The sequence below is a fragment of the Myxine glutinosa genome, chromosome 7 (genome assembly GCF_964187855.1).
Source record: "Myxine glutinosa chromosome 7, kmMyxGlut1.1, whole genome shotgun sequence".
Lineage (NCBI taxonomy): Eukaryota > Metazoa > Chordata > Myxini > Myxiniformes > Myxinidae > Myxine > Myxine glutinosa.
Genome location: NC_136267.1, coordinates 98,793,747 through 98,812,616, shown reverse-complemented (window position 1 = coordinate 98,812,616; position 18,870 = coordinate 98,793,747). Strand labels below are relative to the sequence as shown.

The 18,870-nt window shown below is 47.4% G+C and overlaps 1 protein-coding gene across 3 annotated transcripts in view; it reads right to left on the bottom strand.

Moving 5' to 3' along the window:
* The window catches only part of LOC137431463 (zinc finger protein 148), a 42,431-nt gene that overhangs the window by 7,621 nt on the left and 15,940 nt on the right, over nt 1-18,870 (bottom strand). For 2 of the 3 annotated variants that reach the window (XM_068122809.2, XM_068122810.2), the window contains 5 exons: nt 10,089-10,288; nt 9,779-9,929; nt 1,204-1,332; nt 982-1,102; nt 456-539 (listed from right to left, as the gene is read on the bottom strand). In XM_068122809.2, coding sequence (XP_067978910.1) covers nt 456-539; nt 982-1,102; nt 1,204-1,332; nt 9,779-9,929; nt 10,089-10,276 — 673 coding nt within the window. In that variant the 5' untranslated portion in view covers nt 10,277-10,288. Of the gene's footprint in view, nt 1-455; nt 540-981; nt 1,103-1,203; nt 1,333-9,778; nt 9,930-10,088; nt 10,289-13,242; nt 13,318-18,870 lie in introns of all 3 variants that reach the window. The other variant, XM_068122808.2, reaches the window with a different exon arrangement.

Genomic DNA, 18,870 nt, shown 5'->3' with positions numbered 1-18,870 from the left:
CCCAGGTCGCACACATTCCCCTACAAACACTCATCTGCTCACCATCCCAAAGTTTGGCCTGGTTGCCACATGCACTTATTTGTTCACTTGTGCAATTGGCTCGCTGGGCCTGTCTCGCCACTCGCCACCCTCACTCATTCTTAAAAATGCGCTCCCCTAAACTATCTCGACCACCAAAGGTAGTTTATAAAGCTGCTGCTCCTTGTTGCTTTGCTCCTCCATGATCCCCGACCGTGGAATAAATCAATTTAAAAATAATAACAGCTTGTGTCTAAAGAGCTGCCACAACAAAATAATTAATTTATTTGACAAGCTAAGCATTCAACAAAAAAAAAAAAAAAAGTATCATCTAAGATAATGGAGTAATCTCATGATGCCATAAACCCACAATGGCAGAGAGTGCATTTACTAGGTCCAACCATGCATAGTCGTGGACCCTGCCCTAGTGTTCGTACCGCTGTGGATTCTCTCATGCCGCTGAAGGAGATACTTCTGAATAAACCGCATATTGCATTGTCTGCATTGAAAAGGTTTCTCTCCTGCAATGAAAGAACAAAACTTTAAACATCAGTGAACACTTCTTAACATGAATCTCGGATGAACCAAAAAACCCCCAAAACATTGGAACAAACTTTCTCGTTTGACCACCACATATATTTCATTCCCGCAATAAAAAAAACCTCCAGAGTACAAGAAATAATCACAATTAATAAAATCACCCCTCCCCTACTAATAAAAACAAATTAGCAACAAATATATCTTCATCCAATTTCTCAAAATTTTAATGTGTAATATTGAAAAAGCTCCCTTTCTGTGTCGTAATGTGAAGTGACTCAGGCCAACTAGGAACTTTGGCTTGGTAATGTCATCAAAGCTTGCGGTTTCCCTCCAGATAATTATAATAGCAAAAAAAAATTCATCATCCCATCCCACTGCATAACTATATGAATAATGGTAAAGGTTTTCCCCAAATCGGTATACCAGTGTGAATGAGAACGTGACGTTGCAGATGATAATTGGTACGGAAGGCTGCGGGACATATGGTGCACACAAAATTCTTTGGGCCTTTTGCAGCAACTGCTGAGACGCCATCTATACGTTCCTGCAGACAGCATGACAAAACAACTCGTTATTATTCAAATAGCTTTCATTTTGTACGATCTCGACTGGAAAGGTAGGGCAGGACGGACTGAGGTCTCCCACCTTAGTTGGTAGTTTGAGTTTCCGTCTAACCTTCCTTGGACTCTGTCCTGAAGACTCTTTTTTCTTTTTGTTTTCCTTCACGGGTAGCTTTGTTATGCACATCTTGTCAGCCTCTTGCTTGAGCAGGGCCTAGACATTCCACAGGGGTGATTTCTTATGACCAATTGTAGAAAGCTTTGCATATGGAATTTCAATCTTACTCGAGATCGTTATTCTATCCAAACCAACTCGTGTATTATGTGTGGATGTGGTGTAACAATTACATGGCCACCAAAGGTTTTGACAGCTGCAATACAATATTTTGTCCTGCGACATCCTGATACATTCAGTGCACTAACTGTTCCACGAGCCTCGGCTATGTATAAAAAAAAAAAATTCCCCAAGAATATTGCATAATAAAGGACTTGAAAGCTAAAATCAGTCATTTGTGTTTACATACAGCAATACCCCGGCCTACGTCATTAATTGGTTCCATAAGCCGTGACGTAACTCTGTTTTTGACGTAAACCGGGCGTAATGTTTTTAAAATGCCTTAAAATGAAGACAAACACCGTAAAACTAGAGTAAATAATTGGAGGAGGCTGCGGCTTCGCCCTGAATCTTTGCCGCTCCCCGTCGGGAGTCCCTCTGTTGTTTTCTATCGGTCGGGTCTTCTCCTCGAACGGGGTGATCGGCACGGACGTGTCGACCGTGAGCGGGCTTGTGTGCCGAGTGGCTCCGCGGCCCGCTTCACCACGACGTTTTACCCAACGTGTCCGAGCAGTATCACCGGTGGTCGTGTCGTGTCGTCTGTGACGAACGAACGAGCTCAGGGTTCCGTGAACCCGGCCGCCCCGGGGATCAACGCTCGCCTCCGAGTCGTAGGTGTGCCCCGTCTTTCCTCGATCGGCCGAAGTTGCGTGCTTCTTTTTTTTTGGACGATGCGATATACGCAGAAACGACGACGTACAGGCAGGCATTTGCAAATCCGTGCACATGTGCACATGAACACGTCGATCGGTTCGTCGACGCCGGACGCCGGTGAGATGCCCGACGAGGCACTCCGGCTCGAGGCATGACACGGTCGTTCGTTTCACATGGGCCATGGGGCCTGACCTCATCGCGGACATTGCACACTCTGCACGGTGACGTGACGTGACGTCTGCCACGGACGGTCGTCCGAGCCGGCATCGTCGTCATGTTTCGCCGTTGCCACGTTACGTTGGTTGTTTTGCACAGTAAAGGAACCTTTACACAGTAAAGGAATAATCACAAAAATACCAGCGAAAGGCAAAGCAAGCACGCGAGCGCAGCACAGGACAAAATGCATATGGCGTCGCCTTTGTTTTGAATGAGAACCAGCAACTACGCGTACGTTCAGTATACTGTATGTACTTTTTTTTTTTTAATGTGCTTTTTATTGTATTTTAAATTGTTTTTTAGCTTCTTTTATTGTTAATTTATGTACTATTTTATTTATTTTAAATATCCTTTTAAGGAAAAATTAATTTTTTTTCCACGTCCTCCTATTATGATGTAGGAGTGACGTAAAGTCGCACATAATGACGTTCGCTGAATTGAAATTTACTCTAAAAGAGTGGCGTAAAGTCGGATTTGACGTAGGTCGAAATGGCGTAAAACGGGGTATTGCTGTATATATATACAGATAGTTCCCGACCTACGACGGGGTTACATTCCGTCATGTCCGTCGGATGTCGGTTCCGTCGGAAGTCGGACCCCCCTTTGGTGGACCTGTATTTTTCAGGTGGTAGTTGGGTCATAGCTCCAAAGTACGTGTACTGTCATTGTATCATGTGTTAGTCTCATGACGTTAATTACATGGGACATGTATTTCAAGTTCGTATTATGTCTTGAAATACATGTACCTATTATTGGCTTGAATTACATGTACCTATTAATATCCGTGTACAAGTACATATTCATGGATTATTTGGGACATTTTTCAAGTCCGCTTTCCATCATATGACTTTGGAATGGAATATGAGATTTAGGCCAACGGCAAGGCACTGGGACCTATAGGGTCATTCAGCGCCGATATGACTTTATTATGTACCATGTATTGATACGTATTCAAGTACGTATTCATGGATTATTTGGATGAAATAAAAAAATATGACATTTTATAGCAATTTATTAAACAAAAAATATGTACAAATACAGTATACAATGCAGTTTAATAGGTACTAAATAAAATGGACAGTGTATCAATAATATTGAAATCAGGAGCCGGGATCGTCTATCGTTGAAGAATCATCGGTGGTTGAAGACGAAGTTGATGGTGGCGGTGATGGTGACGAGTTTGGTCTGGGAGACACGGAAAGGGCGGAGGTGGTGGCGGAGGCGTTGGAGGTGGAGGTGGAGGTGATAGGATCCTTTTTTTTTTTTAAGAACTCGTCGAGAGTTGGCTGAACTGTTTGCTTCCTTTTTCATCGTAAATTTCCCTGTAACACGCTAGGGTCTGCTGAAGTTGTCGATCGAATTTGGAAAAGCGGTCAACATTGGTGTCCATGCTCTCGAACAGCTGTCCTTTGTTGAAAACGGCAAACCCCTCAGCCATTCCCTTTACGGAGTCTTGTCCTTGATGATGGTAGACACCGTTGAGTGGGAGAAGCCAAGGTCACGTGAGATGGCGGTAACGCTTTTACCGTTCTCATGCTGCACAATCATTTTGAGGTTTTTTTTTTTTTTTTTCTTTTTTTTTTTTTTTTTCTTTTTTTTTTTTTTTCCTTTTTTTTTTTTTTTTTTTCCCCTTTTTTTCCTTTTTTTTTTTCTTTTTCTTCTTTTTTTTTTTTTTTTTTTTTCTTTTTTTTTTTTCTGCTTTTTTTTTTCCGTTTTTTTTCCTTCTTTTTTTTCTTTTTTTTTTTTCTTTCCTTCTCGTGGCTTTTTTTTTTTTTTTTACGTATTTTAATTTTTTTTTTCCGTCGTCGTACGTCCGAGTCGTCGTAAGGTCGCGTACTTCGTAGGTCGGGAACTATCTGTATATACGTAGTGTGTTCAAAAAGTATCCGACCTTTATTTTTCGTGCGTAAAAAAAAAAGGAGCTAGGGAGGCGTTGATTGGTGCACGTATGTAGGCGATCCTAATGCGCACCGCCGTGAATTTTTTCCCACCTGCAGAAGCTGTCATTCGACGGCAGACCGCCGATGAGTGAGGAAATGTAAAGTGAGCGCCCGTCGGATTTTCGTTTTTGACAAAATGACGGAAAAACTTGAACAACGCTACTGCATCAAATTTGTGTTTCATCAAACTTGCATCAAAACTGCAACTTGGTTTCTGGGTCGTACCCATAAACCCAGGACTCATCGCCAGTGATCACTGTGTTGAGGAAGCTGGGATCGCTGTTCACAGTCTCCAGCATGTCCTGTGCGATCTCTCAAACGGAGCTGCTTCTGCTCAATCGTTAGCAGCTTTGGTACGAACTTCGCTGAGATTCTCCTGAAGCCCAAATCCTCCTTCATAACGGAATGAACGGTGTTGAATCTTGCGGATCGTTTCCACTTGGGAATCGCCAAGCTTTACACAAAATTTGATTTGAGGAGTTTGTTTTGAGGAGTTTCTTGCATGCACCAGCTTGTTTCAAATCCCCCCACAACATCTCGATGGGATTTAGATCCGGGCTTTGACTTGGCCATTCAGAACCCTCCATTTCTTTTCTTTTCAGCCATTCCTTGGTGGATTTACTGGTATGTTTAGGGTCATTGTCATGTTGCAAAGGTCCACCTTCGGTTGAGCTTCAACTTTCCGACAGGTGCCTCACATTATCCTCAAGCACCCTCTGGTGCAATGAAGAATTCATAGTGGATTATATGATGGTGAGCTGCCCAGGCCCTGATGCAGCAAAGCTGCCCCAAACCATAATATTTCCACCACCATGCTTTACAGTTGGTATCAGGTTCTTGTGGTCAAATGCTGTCTTTGATTTTCGCCAAACATGTCTTCTGGTACTGCTGTGGCCAAATAGCTCTACCTTTGACTCATCTGTCCAGAGCACATTGTTCCAGAAGTGCTGGTCTTTGCCTAAGTGTTCATTGGCAAATTTTAGTCTTGCCCTGATGTTCTTTCTGGACAGCAAAGGTTTCCTCCTGGCACACCTCCCATGTAGATCAAATTTGTGCAGCCTCTTTCTAATGGTAGACCTCGTGCACTTTGTCATCAACAGTGGCAAGGGCTACCTGTAGGTCCCGTGATGACATTCTGGGGTTCTTAGAGACTTCTTCCAGCATCTTGCAGTCTGCTCTCGGGCTGTGCTTGCTGGGGCAGCCTGGCCTGAACAAGTTGGCAGTTGTTTGGCATCTTCTCCACTTGTAGATGATCTTCCGGACAGTCGAATGACTGATTTCAAATTGTTTGGAGATCTTTTTAAATCCCTTCCCAGACTCGTAGGCATCTACAACCTTCTTTCTGAAGGCCTCAGAGAGCTCTTTTGATCCTCGGCATGGTGACGATGCACACTTCAACAACAAAGAGCAAACCAAACTAAATGTCTGAGGTTTAAATAAGACAGGATCCTCCAAGATCCTCTCTTACAATGTTCTAATCATTTGCACCTGAGCTGGTGCACCTGATTCTAATTTTCGGTATTTGAAGTAGTGATAAATGTTGGGGTGTACTTACTTTTCCACATGCGGAATTTGCATTTATGTTTATTTAAATTATACAATGGACGACAAACATTGTGTTAGCAATAACAAAACCGTGCTTTGTGCAGAGGAGTAAATATAAGCTTTGTGATTATTGGCAAGCATCACCGACCTGTTGCTAGATATCCCTCTCTCCTCCACTCTCCTGTAACTGCGCCACCTTCCCCTGTCCCTGCGCCACTTCCCCTGTCCCTGCGCCACTCCCCTGTCTCCCCTGTCTCTGCTCCCCTCCCTCCCCTGTCTCTGCTCCCCTCCCTCCCCTGTCTCTGCTCCTCTCCCTCTCCCTCCCCTGTCTCTGCTCCCCTCCCTCCCCTGTCTCTGCTCCTCTCCCTCTCCCGTCTCTGCTCCTCTCCCTCTCCCGTCCGTCTCTGCTCCTCTCCCTCCCCTGTCTCCCCCTTCTCCCTCCCCTGTCTCCGCCGTCTCCCTCCCCCTCCCCTGTCTCCCCCTCTGTCTCTGCTCCCCTCCCTCCCCTGTCTCTGCTCCTCTCCCTCCCCTGTCTCTGCTCCTCTCCCTCCCCTGTCTCTGCTCCTCTCCCTCCCCTGTCTCTGCTCCTCTCCCTCCCCTGTCTCTGCTCCTCTCCCTCCCCTGTCTCTGCTCCTCTCCCTCCCCCGTCTCTGCTCCTCTCCCTCCCCCCTCCCCCATCTCTGCTCCTCTCCCTCCCCCTCCCCCTCCCCCCGTCTCTGCTCCTCTCCCTCCCCCTCCCCCGTCTCTGCTCCTCTCCCTCCCCCTCTCCCCGTCTCTGCTCCTCTCCCCCCCCTCCCCGTCTCTGCTCCTCTCCCTCCCCCTCCCCCGTCTCTGCTCCTCTCCCTCCCCCTCCCCCGTCTCTGCTCCTCTCCCTCCCCCCTCCCCCTCCCTGCTCCTCTCCCTCCCCCTCCCCCATCTCTGCTCCTCTCCCTCCCCCGTCTCTGCTCCTCTCCCTCCCCCCTCCCCCGTCTCTGCTCCTCTCCCTCCCCCTCCCCCGTCTCTGCTCCTCTCTCCCTCCCCCCTCCCCGTCTCTGCTCCTCTCCTCCTCCCCTCCCCCGTCTCTGCTCCCTCTCCCTCCCCCTCCCCCGTCTCTGCTCCTCTCCCTCCCCCGTCTCTGCTCCTCTCCCTCCCCCGTCTCTGCTCCTCTCCCTCCCCCGTCTCTGCTCCTCTCCCTCCCCCGTCTCTGCTCCTCTCCCTCCCCCGTCTCTGCTCCTCTCCCTCCCCCGTCTCTGCTCCTCTCCCTCCCCCGTCTCTGCTCCTCTCCCTCCCCCGTCTCTGCTCCTCTCCCTCCCCCGTCTCTGCTCCTCTCCTCCCCCGTCTCTGCTCCTCTCCCTCCCCGCCTCTCTGCTCCTCTCCCTCCCCCGTCTCTGCTCCTCTCCCTCCCCCGTCTCTGCTCCTCTCCCTCCCCCGTCTCTGCTCCTCTCCCTCCCCCGTCTCTGCTCCTCTCCCTCCCCCGTCTCTGCTCCTCCCCCCCCCCCCGTCTCCCTCCCCTGTCTCCCCCCTCTCCCTCCCCTGTCTCTGCTCCTCTCCCTCTCCTGTCTCTGCTCCTCTCCCTCTCCTGTCTCCCCTCTCTCCCTCCCCTGTCTCCCCCTCCCCTGTCTCCCCCCTCTCCCTCCCCCTCCCTGTCTCCCCCTCTCCCTCCCCCCTCCCTGTCTCCCCCCTCTCCCTCCCCCTCCCCCCTCCCCCTCCCCCTCCCCTGTCTCCCCCTCTCCCTCCCCCTCCCCTCCCCTGTCTCCCCCTCTCCCTCCCCTGTCTCCCCCCTCTCCCTCTCCCTCCCCTGTCTCCCCCTCTCCCTCCCCTGTCTCCCCCTCTCCCTCCCCCTCTCCCTCTCTCCCTCTCCTGTCTCCCCCCTCTCCTCTCCCTCCCCCGTCTCATAAACAAACTGCTCCCCCTCTCCCCCACTCCCGTCTGTCGCCCACTCCGTCTGTCCCCCACTCCCGTCTGTCCCCCACTCCCGTCTGTCCCCCACTCCCCGTCTGTCCCCCACTCCCGTCTGTCCCCCACTCCCGTCTGTCCCCCACTCCCGTCTCTCCCCCATCTCCCGTCTCTCCCCCACTCCCGTCTCTCCCCCACTCCCGTCTCTCCCCCCACTCTCGTCTCTCCCCCCCCCCCACTCCCGTCTCTCCCCCACTCCCGTCTCTCCCCCCCCCCCCACTCCCGTCTCCCCCCCCCCCACTCCCGTCTCTCCCCCCCCCCACTCCCGTCTCTCTCCCCCCCCCCCACTCCCGTCTCTCCCCCCCCCCCCCCACTCCCGTCTCTCCCCCCCCCCCCCACTCCCGTCTCTCCCCCCCCCCCCCCACTCCCGTCTCTCCCCCCACTCCCGTCTCTCTCCCCCACTCCCGTCTCTCCCCCACTCCCGTCTCTCCCCCACTCCCGTCTCTCCCCCACTCCCGTCTCTCCCCCCACTCCCGTCTCTCCCCCCCCCCTCACTCCCGTCTCCCCCCCCCCCCCACTCCCGTCTCCCCCCCCCCCACTCCCGTCTCTCCCCCCCCCCCCCCCACTCCCTTCTCCCCCCCCCCACTCCCGTCACTCCTCCACTCCCCTCTCCTCACATCCCACTCTCTCCACCCCACCCCTCTCTCCTCACCTGCCTCACATGCCGCTGTCTCCCCCCAACTACCGTCTACTCTATACAGTATACATGTCTGTACTCTATCCTTTTTAAATGGCTTTAATTTCCTTTTTCAGTTTTCTTTTGCTTTCCGCGATTCAGTTGTTACATTTATTTGATATCTGATATAACATACTCGTTACTGAGTGTCTGGTGTGCCGCCAAAAACAGCTTCCCGAGCAAGGGTTATACTGGGTGGTTTGCCATTGCCTTCCCAGCAGTAGGTTTGGGCAGGAACTTGCAATTTGGCCAGGGTGTTGGCAATAGCTCGCCCACTTGTTCATGAAGGACACCATAGGGATCTTTAACATCCACCCAACTAATGTCGGAAGACAGGACGCCCAGATTAACGACCATTGGAGGGATGAGACACATTGATTTACCCAGTCTGTGAAACGCCAGAATAACATTTTATAACTGGGCCGAGATTCAAACCCAGGCTAGATAGCTTAGAGGCGAGTGTGGGTTCCTCGAGATCATCCTGTCAGCCGAGGTTGTCCCTTAACGCACTGTTAATAAACAAACTGCAATTCCATGTTGTATGTATTAATACTGTATATGTTAAAAATCTATATAATAATAGCGTAAGGACTCGACTTTGTTATCCCTTTTACGCCGCACCCAGTGACCCGATGCCCACGGCACTAATGGATTTACGATCTAGGAACCGCGCTCTTTGTTTATCACGTACAGCCATACTCGAAAAATCTGAATTAGCCGACGTTGGAGCCCAAAAGCATCTGATTAACTGCCGATACGACTCCATCTTATTGGCGTCTGCTGGGTGAAGGCGAAGCAAGCCGTCCGCTGATTGGACAGTCGAAGGCGACAGCAAGCCGTCCACTGAGTGGACAATCCCAGAGTGGTGCTATGCCGATTCCTATTACGAATCCATTCATTTTTCAAAAGTATATCGTAGCGTTGTCATTTAAGTAGATTGCAATAAATACGTTGTTCATATACGCACTCTTCATTCTCATCTTTCTTCCTAACTCTTACTCGGACAAGCAAATCCCCTATGCCATCCATAATGGTACACTCTATCCATACACCACATCCTCCCTTCCGTGGATGTTCCACGGGTTTCGGCTCGTGTATAATAAAAGTAGAAACCGAATCCAAAACGATCACGACCAATGTCCGTGGATGGTGTAAAATAAAATCCGATGTACAATAATTACCTTAAAAGAGTAATTCCCTTTATCTAAATATATAAAACCTTTAGTTCAGAAATGAATTGAATTGTACTGTTAAATCAATCGATCAAGTTTGTGATTTAATTACGTGTCACACAAGATGAAGTGGTATGGCAAGGTGCAGACGACAAAGAATTAACAATGAAAAACAAACACCACCGTACATCAGTGAAGTAGGTGCCCGTGCAATTTTCTTCACATTTAACAACTCGCTCTGGCATTATTGTCCCGTCGTACAAGAAAATGCTGGGCAGAAAATATTGTTCTTTAATGCCATCGTTGTAGCTGCATCGTCCATCTAATGCCTGCACATCACTGCCAATGAAATAGAGCAGAAAATAGGGTATGAATGAGTGATCCACAGAATTCACCAACAGTAAATAGAATAAAGTAATCCTGAGAATCGTATACAGCTGGTTTCTATAAAATATTTAAATGGTTGAATGACCACAGGAAGCGCAACGATATGCTCACGTGGAATTCAGGTCGAGGCCCAAGTGTCGTGTCGGCATCTGCACGAGGCCATCGGTGGATAAGCCAGGAAGCCTGCTTATGAGGCTGGAATGTGGTGTACCTTCCACCTTTCCAGCTGCATCCTGAGCCTGGTATGGTTCCTTCAGGCTCCACAAGCTGTTCACAAATCGCTCAACAGCCCCACTCATGGCCGCAAGCTTCTGAAATGACAATGACGTCAGAAGCTGAATTACATCATTAGGCACGACTTGAAATACAGTATTTTTTGGTACGGCCAGGGTTCTCCCCCAGAACATTTGTCAAATGGGAAAGCCCAACGGAAATCTACTACTCCGAGCACAATTAATTGTTTTCCCCTCACTGCTATCATACTGTATATGGATGAGGGGTTATGGGTACACATTTGCCAGAGAAATGACATCTCCAATATATGCTCAACTTGGGTGATAAATGGGGTGTTTGAAGACTCAATGCAAGTACAAGCCGAATGCATGCTAGTGCTTCAGAATGTATTCACACCCATTGGCTTTTTCACATTTTGTTGCATTACAGCCTCAATACTAGAACGGTCTCTGCCCATATTCTTTCAGAGTAGTTCCATATTCTGGGTAGTTCCATATTCTTTCAGAGACACACCTCCACCAGGTGAACAGTTTACGTTTTGTATCCTCGAGTAGACTCGAAAATCACAATACAGAATCACATTTAATCAAAATCATCCGTCCACAACTTTTTGAGATATCCTGCTATATATCGTTTTTGGCTCTATCTCCCAAAGGCGAAGAATCACTTTTAAAAAATTATACTGGCCGGATCTGGATCATCACCAAAATTGAATCGATTCTTCCTCGTCACACACACAACTTGTCCACCAAGTTTCGTCCAAATCCGTCCATAACTTTTTAGAGATATCCTGCTATATGTTAGTTTTAGCACTATCACTCAATGGTGAAGAATCACTTAAAAAAATATAGTAGCTGGATTTTCACCAAACTCGAATCATTTAGTCCTTGTCACATATGCTACCTCTCTGCCAAATTTCGTCCGAATCCATCCACAACTTTTTGAGATATCTTGTTCACAAACAAACAAACAAACAAATAGACAGGGGTGAAAACATAACCTCCATCCACCTTTGGTGACGAAGGTAATAAAATTGGTTAAATCCAATTTTTTTTTGTCACCGATCTACACAAAATACTCCATAATGACAAAGTGAAAACATGTTTTTAGAAATTTATTGCATTTGAAATACAGAAATATCTAAGTTACATAAGTATTCAGCCCCTTGAGTCACTACTTCGTAGAAGCACCTTTGGCAGTGATTACAGCTTCAAGTCTTCTTGGATATGTCTGTATCAGATTTGCACATCTGGATTTGGGGAGTTTCTCCCATTCTTCCTTGCAGATTTGCTCAAGCTCTGTCAAGTTGGATGGGGAGCATCAGTGCCTGGGTAGTTCCATATTCTTTCCATTTCCTAATGATAGAGCTCACTGTGATCTTGGGAACACATTGAACATTCTAGAAATTGTTTTATAACCTTCACCAGATCTTCGCCTCCTCACAATTCTATCTCAGAGTTCTACGAACAGTTATTTGGACTTATTGGTAGAGTTTCTGCTCTGCCATGCACTGTCAACTGTGGGACCTTATATAGAAAGGTGTGTTTGTTTCTAAATCATGTCCAATCAATTGATTTGGCCACATGTGGACTCCAATCAAGTTGTAGAGACATCTCAAGTATGATCAAAGGAAATCGGATGCACCTGAGCTCAATATGGAGTGTCATAGCAAGGAGGTTGAATACTTATTGACTCAACACATTTCCGCTTTTCATTTTAAATAATTTTGTAAAAATTTCTCATAAAAATTCAACGTTGACATTATGGGGTATTATGTGGTATCAGTGACAAAAAAAAATCTCAATTTAATCCTTAAAAAAAACAAACAAAGAGGTGTGATACTTTCTGAAGGCAATGTATTTCAGCAGAAACTTGATGCAGCAGAGTTTCCATTATAAATGCACCAAACTTTTGTATTTTTGTGATCTTTAAAGTGGTAAAATTCATATGTGAGCTGGGGTTTGTAGTTGGTTGTGAATGCCAAGATCCCCCACTTCCCAAGGGGGGTTTTCTCGTTGGGCAAAATCCGTGTTAAGGTGTATATCCGTGTTTTCCAATGTTGCTTCTAACAACAAAATCAACAACAACACTAAAGATAATAGCATAATATTGATTCGGGTTGTGATATGGGATAAAGGGGGAACGTAGCATAGTTATTGAATTAGTAAATGATCAGCATAGGAGTATGGTATTTGTGAACAAAGATCACAACATGTTGAAGCATGTTGAGACAGATATTAATTGTGATCCTTCCATCCTCTGTTATCTCTTCCAATGTTTCTTTTTAAAGTCTTGAGGTCTTGAGGTCTTGAGGTCTTGAGGCTGCTAAGCTGGCAATTAGCATCACTGCAGGAAGTGAAAAAAAAACCCATTATGGCTCATGAATGCAACTCGTTGATCGAGCGCTGGGCGGTTATAAAAAAGAAAGACCGAGTAAAAATAATCTGAGATCGACAAATGAAATAGAGCTGGAGAACACCCGTATATGTCGATCGAATTGCTTCGTCGTATCTAAAGAGGAATTTTGTTTTCACCACGGTGCTGCTGGATGGACTGAGCATGCAGAAAGGGCTACTGAGTCGCACGTCGTCAAACAAGCTGTGGCCCTTGTTCCTTCCTAGGTTAAAAAGCACGTGCAGAACAATCAGTCGCCCAACGCCGAGATTAAAATCAAACAGCCTCAAGACGCCTTGCCAAGCTCCACCTACGGGTTTACCAATCGTCTTTTTTTTGTGAATTTCCCAAGCGTGTCATGACGTTTGTCAAGTGAATGACCAAAGTAAATGGTTAAGCCGAACGAGTCATCGTGGGCATGGGAGAATCATAACTGGATGGTCTGTATCTAATAAATTGTTACGTGTACAGTCATGCACATCGATTCTGTAATTTCTGTTGATACGTGCTTTTCCCTCCTCCATTTATTAAACCTAATTACTTCAATCAACTTGTGTGGGCTGGTTCATGGTTCATCATTTGGCTATTAACCTCAGTGTGGTTAAAAAGCACGATTGTAGGAAATTGGTGTCATTACCTCACAGGAAGCTTTATTAAATCCACTGCCGGATCGTCCAAGCCACCACTCGGCTCATCCTGTTCATAAGGCGATCTGGATAGAGCATCAGATTCTTGTTAGAGCTATCTGTATGCCAAAAACTGCAGAAATTATCAATTTAGCTTTCCCGGCGGATGGTGCATGGTCTCTTTTGACGATCCGCCGTTAAATTAGTGATCATGCGGGTGGAGAATTTGACCTCAAGTTGTATTTTTGTGATCGTTAAAGCGACAAAATTCAGAGATGTGAGCTGGGGTGTGTAGTTGGAGTCAGGGTTATGATTGCCAAGATAAAATACCATTAATTGCTTTGTCAAAGAGATTATCATAAACTTTGGTTCAAATGTGTTTGAGAAAAAAGAAAAACAGCTCCATGTTGTATTTTGTCGAAACTGTATTTATCTTTCGGTGTGTGAAGTTATTGTGTGCAACTTTGGTTGTTTCTCGGTGTTTATCTTTCATAAATTGATCGTCTGTTTGCCGTGTCGCGAGCAAGGCCTTTGCCGCGTCGCGAACGATTTGAAATCGAAGTTAAGTGATTGTTCCCATTTGTATTTTCGTTAAAACTGTATTTATTTATGGTGTTGTACGTATATTGTGTCCCGACGAAGATTTTTCGGTGCAAATCTTTCATACCTGTATTGAAAATCGTGTTAATTCGTGTCATGTCTTGAGGCCTTGTACAGTGTGCACTGTACAACCTTGAGGCTTTGTTTTTCTCAGCGGTCCGTCGTTTGTGATCCAATAACTTTCGTTCTCTGTATTCCCAGTCTTTTCACCCATAGCCTACCTACTTCCTTGTGTAAATCTCAACTCGGGGGGGGGGGGAAAAAAAAAAAAAAAAAAAAAAAAAAAAAAAAACATTTCCTTCTCTGTTCTCATTCGTTTATTCATTCTTATTCGTTCGTTCGTTCTTCGACCACGTGTTTCTCCCCCATTTCCCCAGATAGTTTTCACTCATTAACCTTCAATGTTTACACTTTCCCCTCAAGTTATGTATTCCGTCATATTTTATAACACCTTTTTCTTCTTCTTCTTTAAAAGGCTGCTTTCGACTTGCTCACCAAATCAATTCATCCCAAAAAAAATATCCATCTCCTATAGTGCCTTTTTTCTACATTCCCTAAACTCTCCTGCACTCCATCCTCCATCCAGCGTCCTTAAACGTATTTTTAACTCGAAGGTCACAAGAAACTCATTTTGCAATAAATGTTCGTTTCCCATAAATCGTACACTTTCAAAAATCCAATCTCACCCCTCCCCTCCAAATCTTCCCCATAACCCCTCCCCTCCAAATCTTCCCCATCACCCCTCCCCTCCAAATCTTCCCCATCACCCATCCCTTTCAAATCTCCCCCCTTGCCCCCTCCCTCCTAAACTACCCCCTCACCCCTCCCCGCCAAGACGCCCCCTCGCCCCTCCCCTCCTAGACTCCTGCCTCACCCCTCCCCTCCAAATCTCCCCCATATCCCATCCCTTTCAAATCCCTCCCCTTGTCCCTTCCCTCCCAAACTCCCCCCTCATCCCTCCCCTTCAAATCTCCCCACCCTCATTGCTTCTCAATTTCCCCCCTCTCACTCCCCCTCCTCAAAGCGTCCTCCCCGCTTCTTCCCCCTTCAAACTCTCACCTCCATCTCCCCCAACCTTCTGCCTCGCTCTTCCCCCTCCTCAAATAACACCTCATTGTGGCTCACCCAATCACCATCAAACCTTTTGTCCGCCCCATCCTTCCCTTTCTCCGAGCTATTCTGAAATCTCTGACACACCTTCAACAGCTCTCCCTACCTCTTCCACCTCTTCCACATCTTACCCTACCCCTCCTCCCCCCTGTTCTGTATCTGATGCTCCCCCTTCCTCTTCATTAACGGTATGGACCTCAAACATCCGGGGCCTTCGTTCAAACTTAACTGATCTCTCCATACAGGTTGCTTCTGTCAAACCAGACGTGATCTGCTTAACAGAAACTTTCCTCCTGTATGATGTCTCTGATTCCATAGTATCTCTCCCGGGCTACTCCCTCCTCCGGTATGATAGACCTGAGCCTCGTCCTGGAGGCGGGGTTGCTATCTTTATCAAAAACTCTCTTCCTCACTCGCCCTGCACTGCACTCTCTCCACCTCACCCCCAGGAATACCTCTGGCTACGGCTTCCCCTTCGCTCCCACCTCTTGTTCATATGTGTGTTGTACCGTCCACCAAACAGTGATGACTCCATCTACATCTCGCTGTCTGATGATATGGACCAACTTCTATCTACTCATCCCAACTCTCTCTTCCTCATATGTGGTGATTTCAACTGTCATCATGCCAGTTGGCTGGGTGTGGGTACCTCTCTCACCAGCCATGGCTCCTCAGCAAAGGACTTCTGCGACTCACTGGGACTGACACAATCTGTCAATTTCCCGACCCGGATCTCAGTCAACGGAACATCTTCTCTTCTGGACTTGGTTATGACTAACGTCCCTGAAAATGTCTGCTGCTCTTCTTCTGCTCCGATCGGATCATCTGATCATGTCCTTGTTAAAGTGGACATCTCTCTGACCATCCTCAGGGAGCCTGCTCAGCGTCGACGAGTCTGGCATTTCACTCAGGCCAACTGGCACGGTCTTCAAGCAGCCATCAATCATCTGGACTGGTCTCCCATCTCTACCACCTCTGACATCAACTCATCCTGGGAATTCTTCCAAAGTAAATTGCTCTCTCTCATGCACAGATTTATCCCATCTCGTCTTCAGTTGTCATACCCTTCCTCCCGTCCATGGTACACGGAATCGTGTGGTGAGGCTGTTGCCCAGAAACAACTTGCCTTCGTCTCCTGGAAAGCAAATCCAACGGAAGGAAATCTCATTTCCTTTCACAAAGCCCGAAACAAGTGTGTGTCCACCCTCAGGAGAGCCAGGAAACAATATCTCTCCGTTCTCAAGACCGAACTGTCTTATCTGTCTCCCTCTTCCAAATCCTGGTGGCGTCTGGTCAAATCCGTTTCTGGTGTTTGTTCCCCCTCCATCCCCTCCCTTACCTCAAACGGCTACACAGCTGACTCCGCACGTGAAAAAGCTGAATGCCTCAACTCTGTGTTTGCCTCTAAATCTTGTGTCCCAAACCCATCCCTCTCTGTACCCACCATACCCAGTCGTACCCTGCTGCTCCTGGACTCCGTGTCCTTTCCTCCTGACAAGGTGGAAAAGTTTCTGTCAACCCTCGACTCTGATTCTGCAACTGGACCCGACGGCATCAGCCCACGGGTCCTAAAATCCTGCTCTGCTGCTCTATCTCACCCTCTCTCTGTTCTCTTCACCCTCTCTTTTGCTCAAGGTCAACTGCCATCTGCTTGGAAATCAGCCAACATCACCGCTTTGCACAAAAAAGGTGCAAAAACAGATCCTAGCAACTACAGACCAATCAGCCTTCTCCCAATTATCAGCAAAGTCATGGAATCCATCATTGCTTCGGATATGAAATCTTTCCTCTTCTCCAATGGCTTGATCTCTGATCATCAATTTGGTTTCAGACCAGGTCACTCTACTCTGGACATGCTGCTTCTGCTGTCTCAACAATGGATGGAGGTCCTCAATGCCAAACAGGAAATTAGAGCTGTCTCCCTCGACATATCACGTGCCTTCGACACGGTCTGGCACCCCGCTCTGCTCACCAAACTCTCCTCCTTTGGTATCCATGGAAATCTCCACGCATGGCTGGCGGACTTCCTCTCTAGTCGTCGTCAACGTGTGGCCCTGAATGGGTTTCTCTCATCTCCTCTTCCTGTTCAGGCTGGAGTTCCCCAAGGCAGTGTTCTGGGCCCCGTGCTTTTTCTGGTCTTCATCAATGATCTCTCTGACTCTCTCGAAAATCCTCTCTATCTCTTTGCTGATGACTCCACTCTCTGCCGCTCCATTCCTCTTCCCTCAGATCGGCAGTCTGCTGCCTCCTCACTCTCTGAAGACCTGGACAAAATCACAGACTGGTCAAACAAGTGGAACATGTCTTTCAATCCTGACAAATCTCACACTCTTACTATGTCTCTCCGAAAAGATCGACTGGACAACCCTCCCATCTACTTTCTCAACAATCCTCTCCAAGAAGTTCTGTCGCTCAAGATTTTGGGTCTCACTATCTGCCATGATCTTTCTTGGGAAAACCACATTTCCAAGCTGGCCTCCAAAGCCAGTCGCCGACTGGGCATCCTCCGTCGTGCGAAGTCCTTCCTCGGCAAACCTGAGCTCCTCACCACATACAAGGCTTTCATCCGCAGCTCACTGGAATACTGTTCTCCCCTATGGGCCGGTGCTCCTGCCTCACACCTAGCTCGGCTTCACGCTGTTGAAACCAAAGCTTTCAGAATTATTGGAATCTCCCGCGATGAAGCTATCTCTGAGGGCCTTTCACTCACTCACCGCAGGCAGGTAGGTGGTCTTTCTGTCTTCTACCGACTCCTCTCCGGCCTTGCACCCCCAGCTCTCTCTGTGCTCTGTCCCCCAAATATTCCTACAGGTCGCACAAGATCTGCCAGCAACCCTCTGATGGTTAAACTGCCGAAATCTCGGCTCTCTGCTCACCTTCACTCTTTCATTCCTCTTTTCTCCCGCCTCTGGAACAAACTCCCTCACTCCCTTCAATCCCACTCCCCCCTCCAGGTCTTTAAAACAGCTGTTCACCACCATCTCTTATCTTCCCCCATCCAAAACCTTGATCTTTTCTACCCCCGCTAATTCACCCCAGATCCACCTTGTTTGAAATTCCAACTTCTTTCCTGGAAGTCCTGGCAGTGTCCATATGTTTTATACCTCTCCCACCGCCCCCTTCCCACGCCCCCCCCCCCCCCCCAAAGCCCTCGCCCTCTCTCAGATCTCTCGATGTCTCCATGTCTCTCGGTCCCTGCTCTCAAATGTTGTGTTTGTGTCCTTCCCCCTCTCTCCCCATCTTGTCTACCGCTCCCTATGTTATATGTTTTATGTGTCGGTTTGTCTTTCTGTGTGATTAATGTTCGCTCTTTCACGAGCCTCGATCTTGTATACAAAAAATAAAAATAAAAAAAAAATAAAAATGAGTAAAGAGAAAAGAAGTTTACACTCTAGAAAAAAAAGGTGGAAGGACGAAGTTACGTAGCCGTAAAAAGGGGGCAGTGGAAGGACTAAGTTACGCAGCCGTAAAAAGGGGGGCAGTGGAAGGACTAAATTATGTAACCGTAAAAAGGGGGGCAGTGGAAGGACTAAGTTACCATAATATTGTTGTGGTGGTCGACTAACATGGGAGTCAGGATTGGGATCGGGACACTGGTCCGAATGAGGCAACCGTAACATATATCCATCCACAAGGGTTTTTCCTCGTTGGACAAACGCCGTGTTAAAGTGTATAAATAGGTTATTGGGGTGTTTTTAGCCCCCCACCCCCCAAGAAGCAAACAATTATCATAAACTGCAAAACACATACGACTACCTTTTTAAACAGTCGCTGGTGCTGTTTAACACTCAATTGAAAGGGAGGATATGCTGTTCTTGAAGCCCAAGCCTAGATTTACTGTAATCGATATACCCCAGAGAAGATAATAACATGACTCTTCCTGCCGTTCCCAAAGTGTGTGGGTGTACTAGTTTTTTGAAAGATACCAA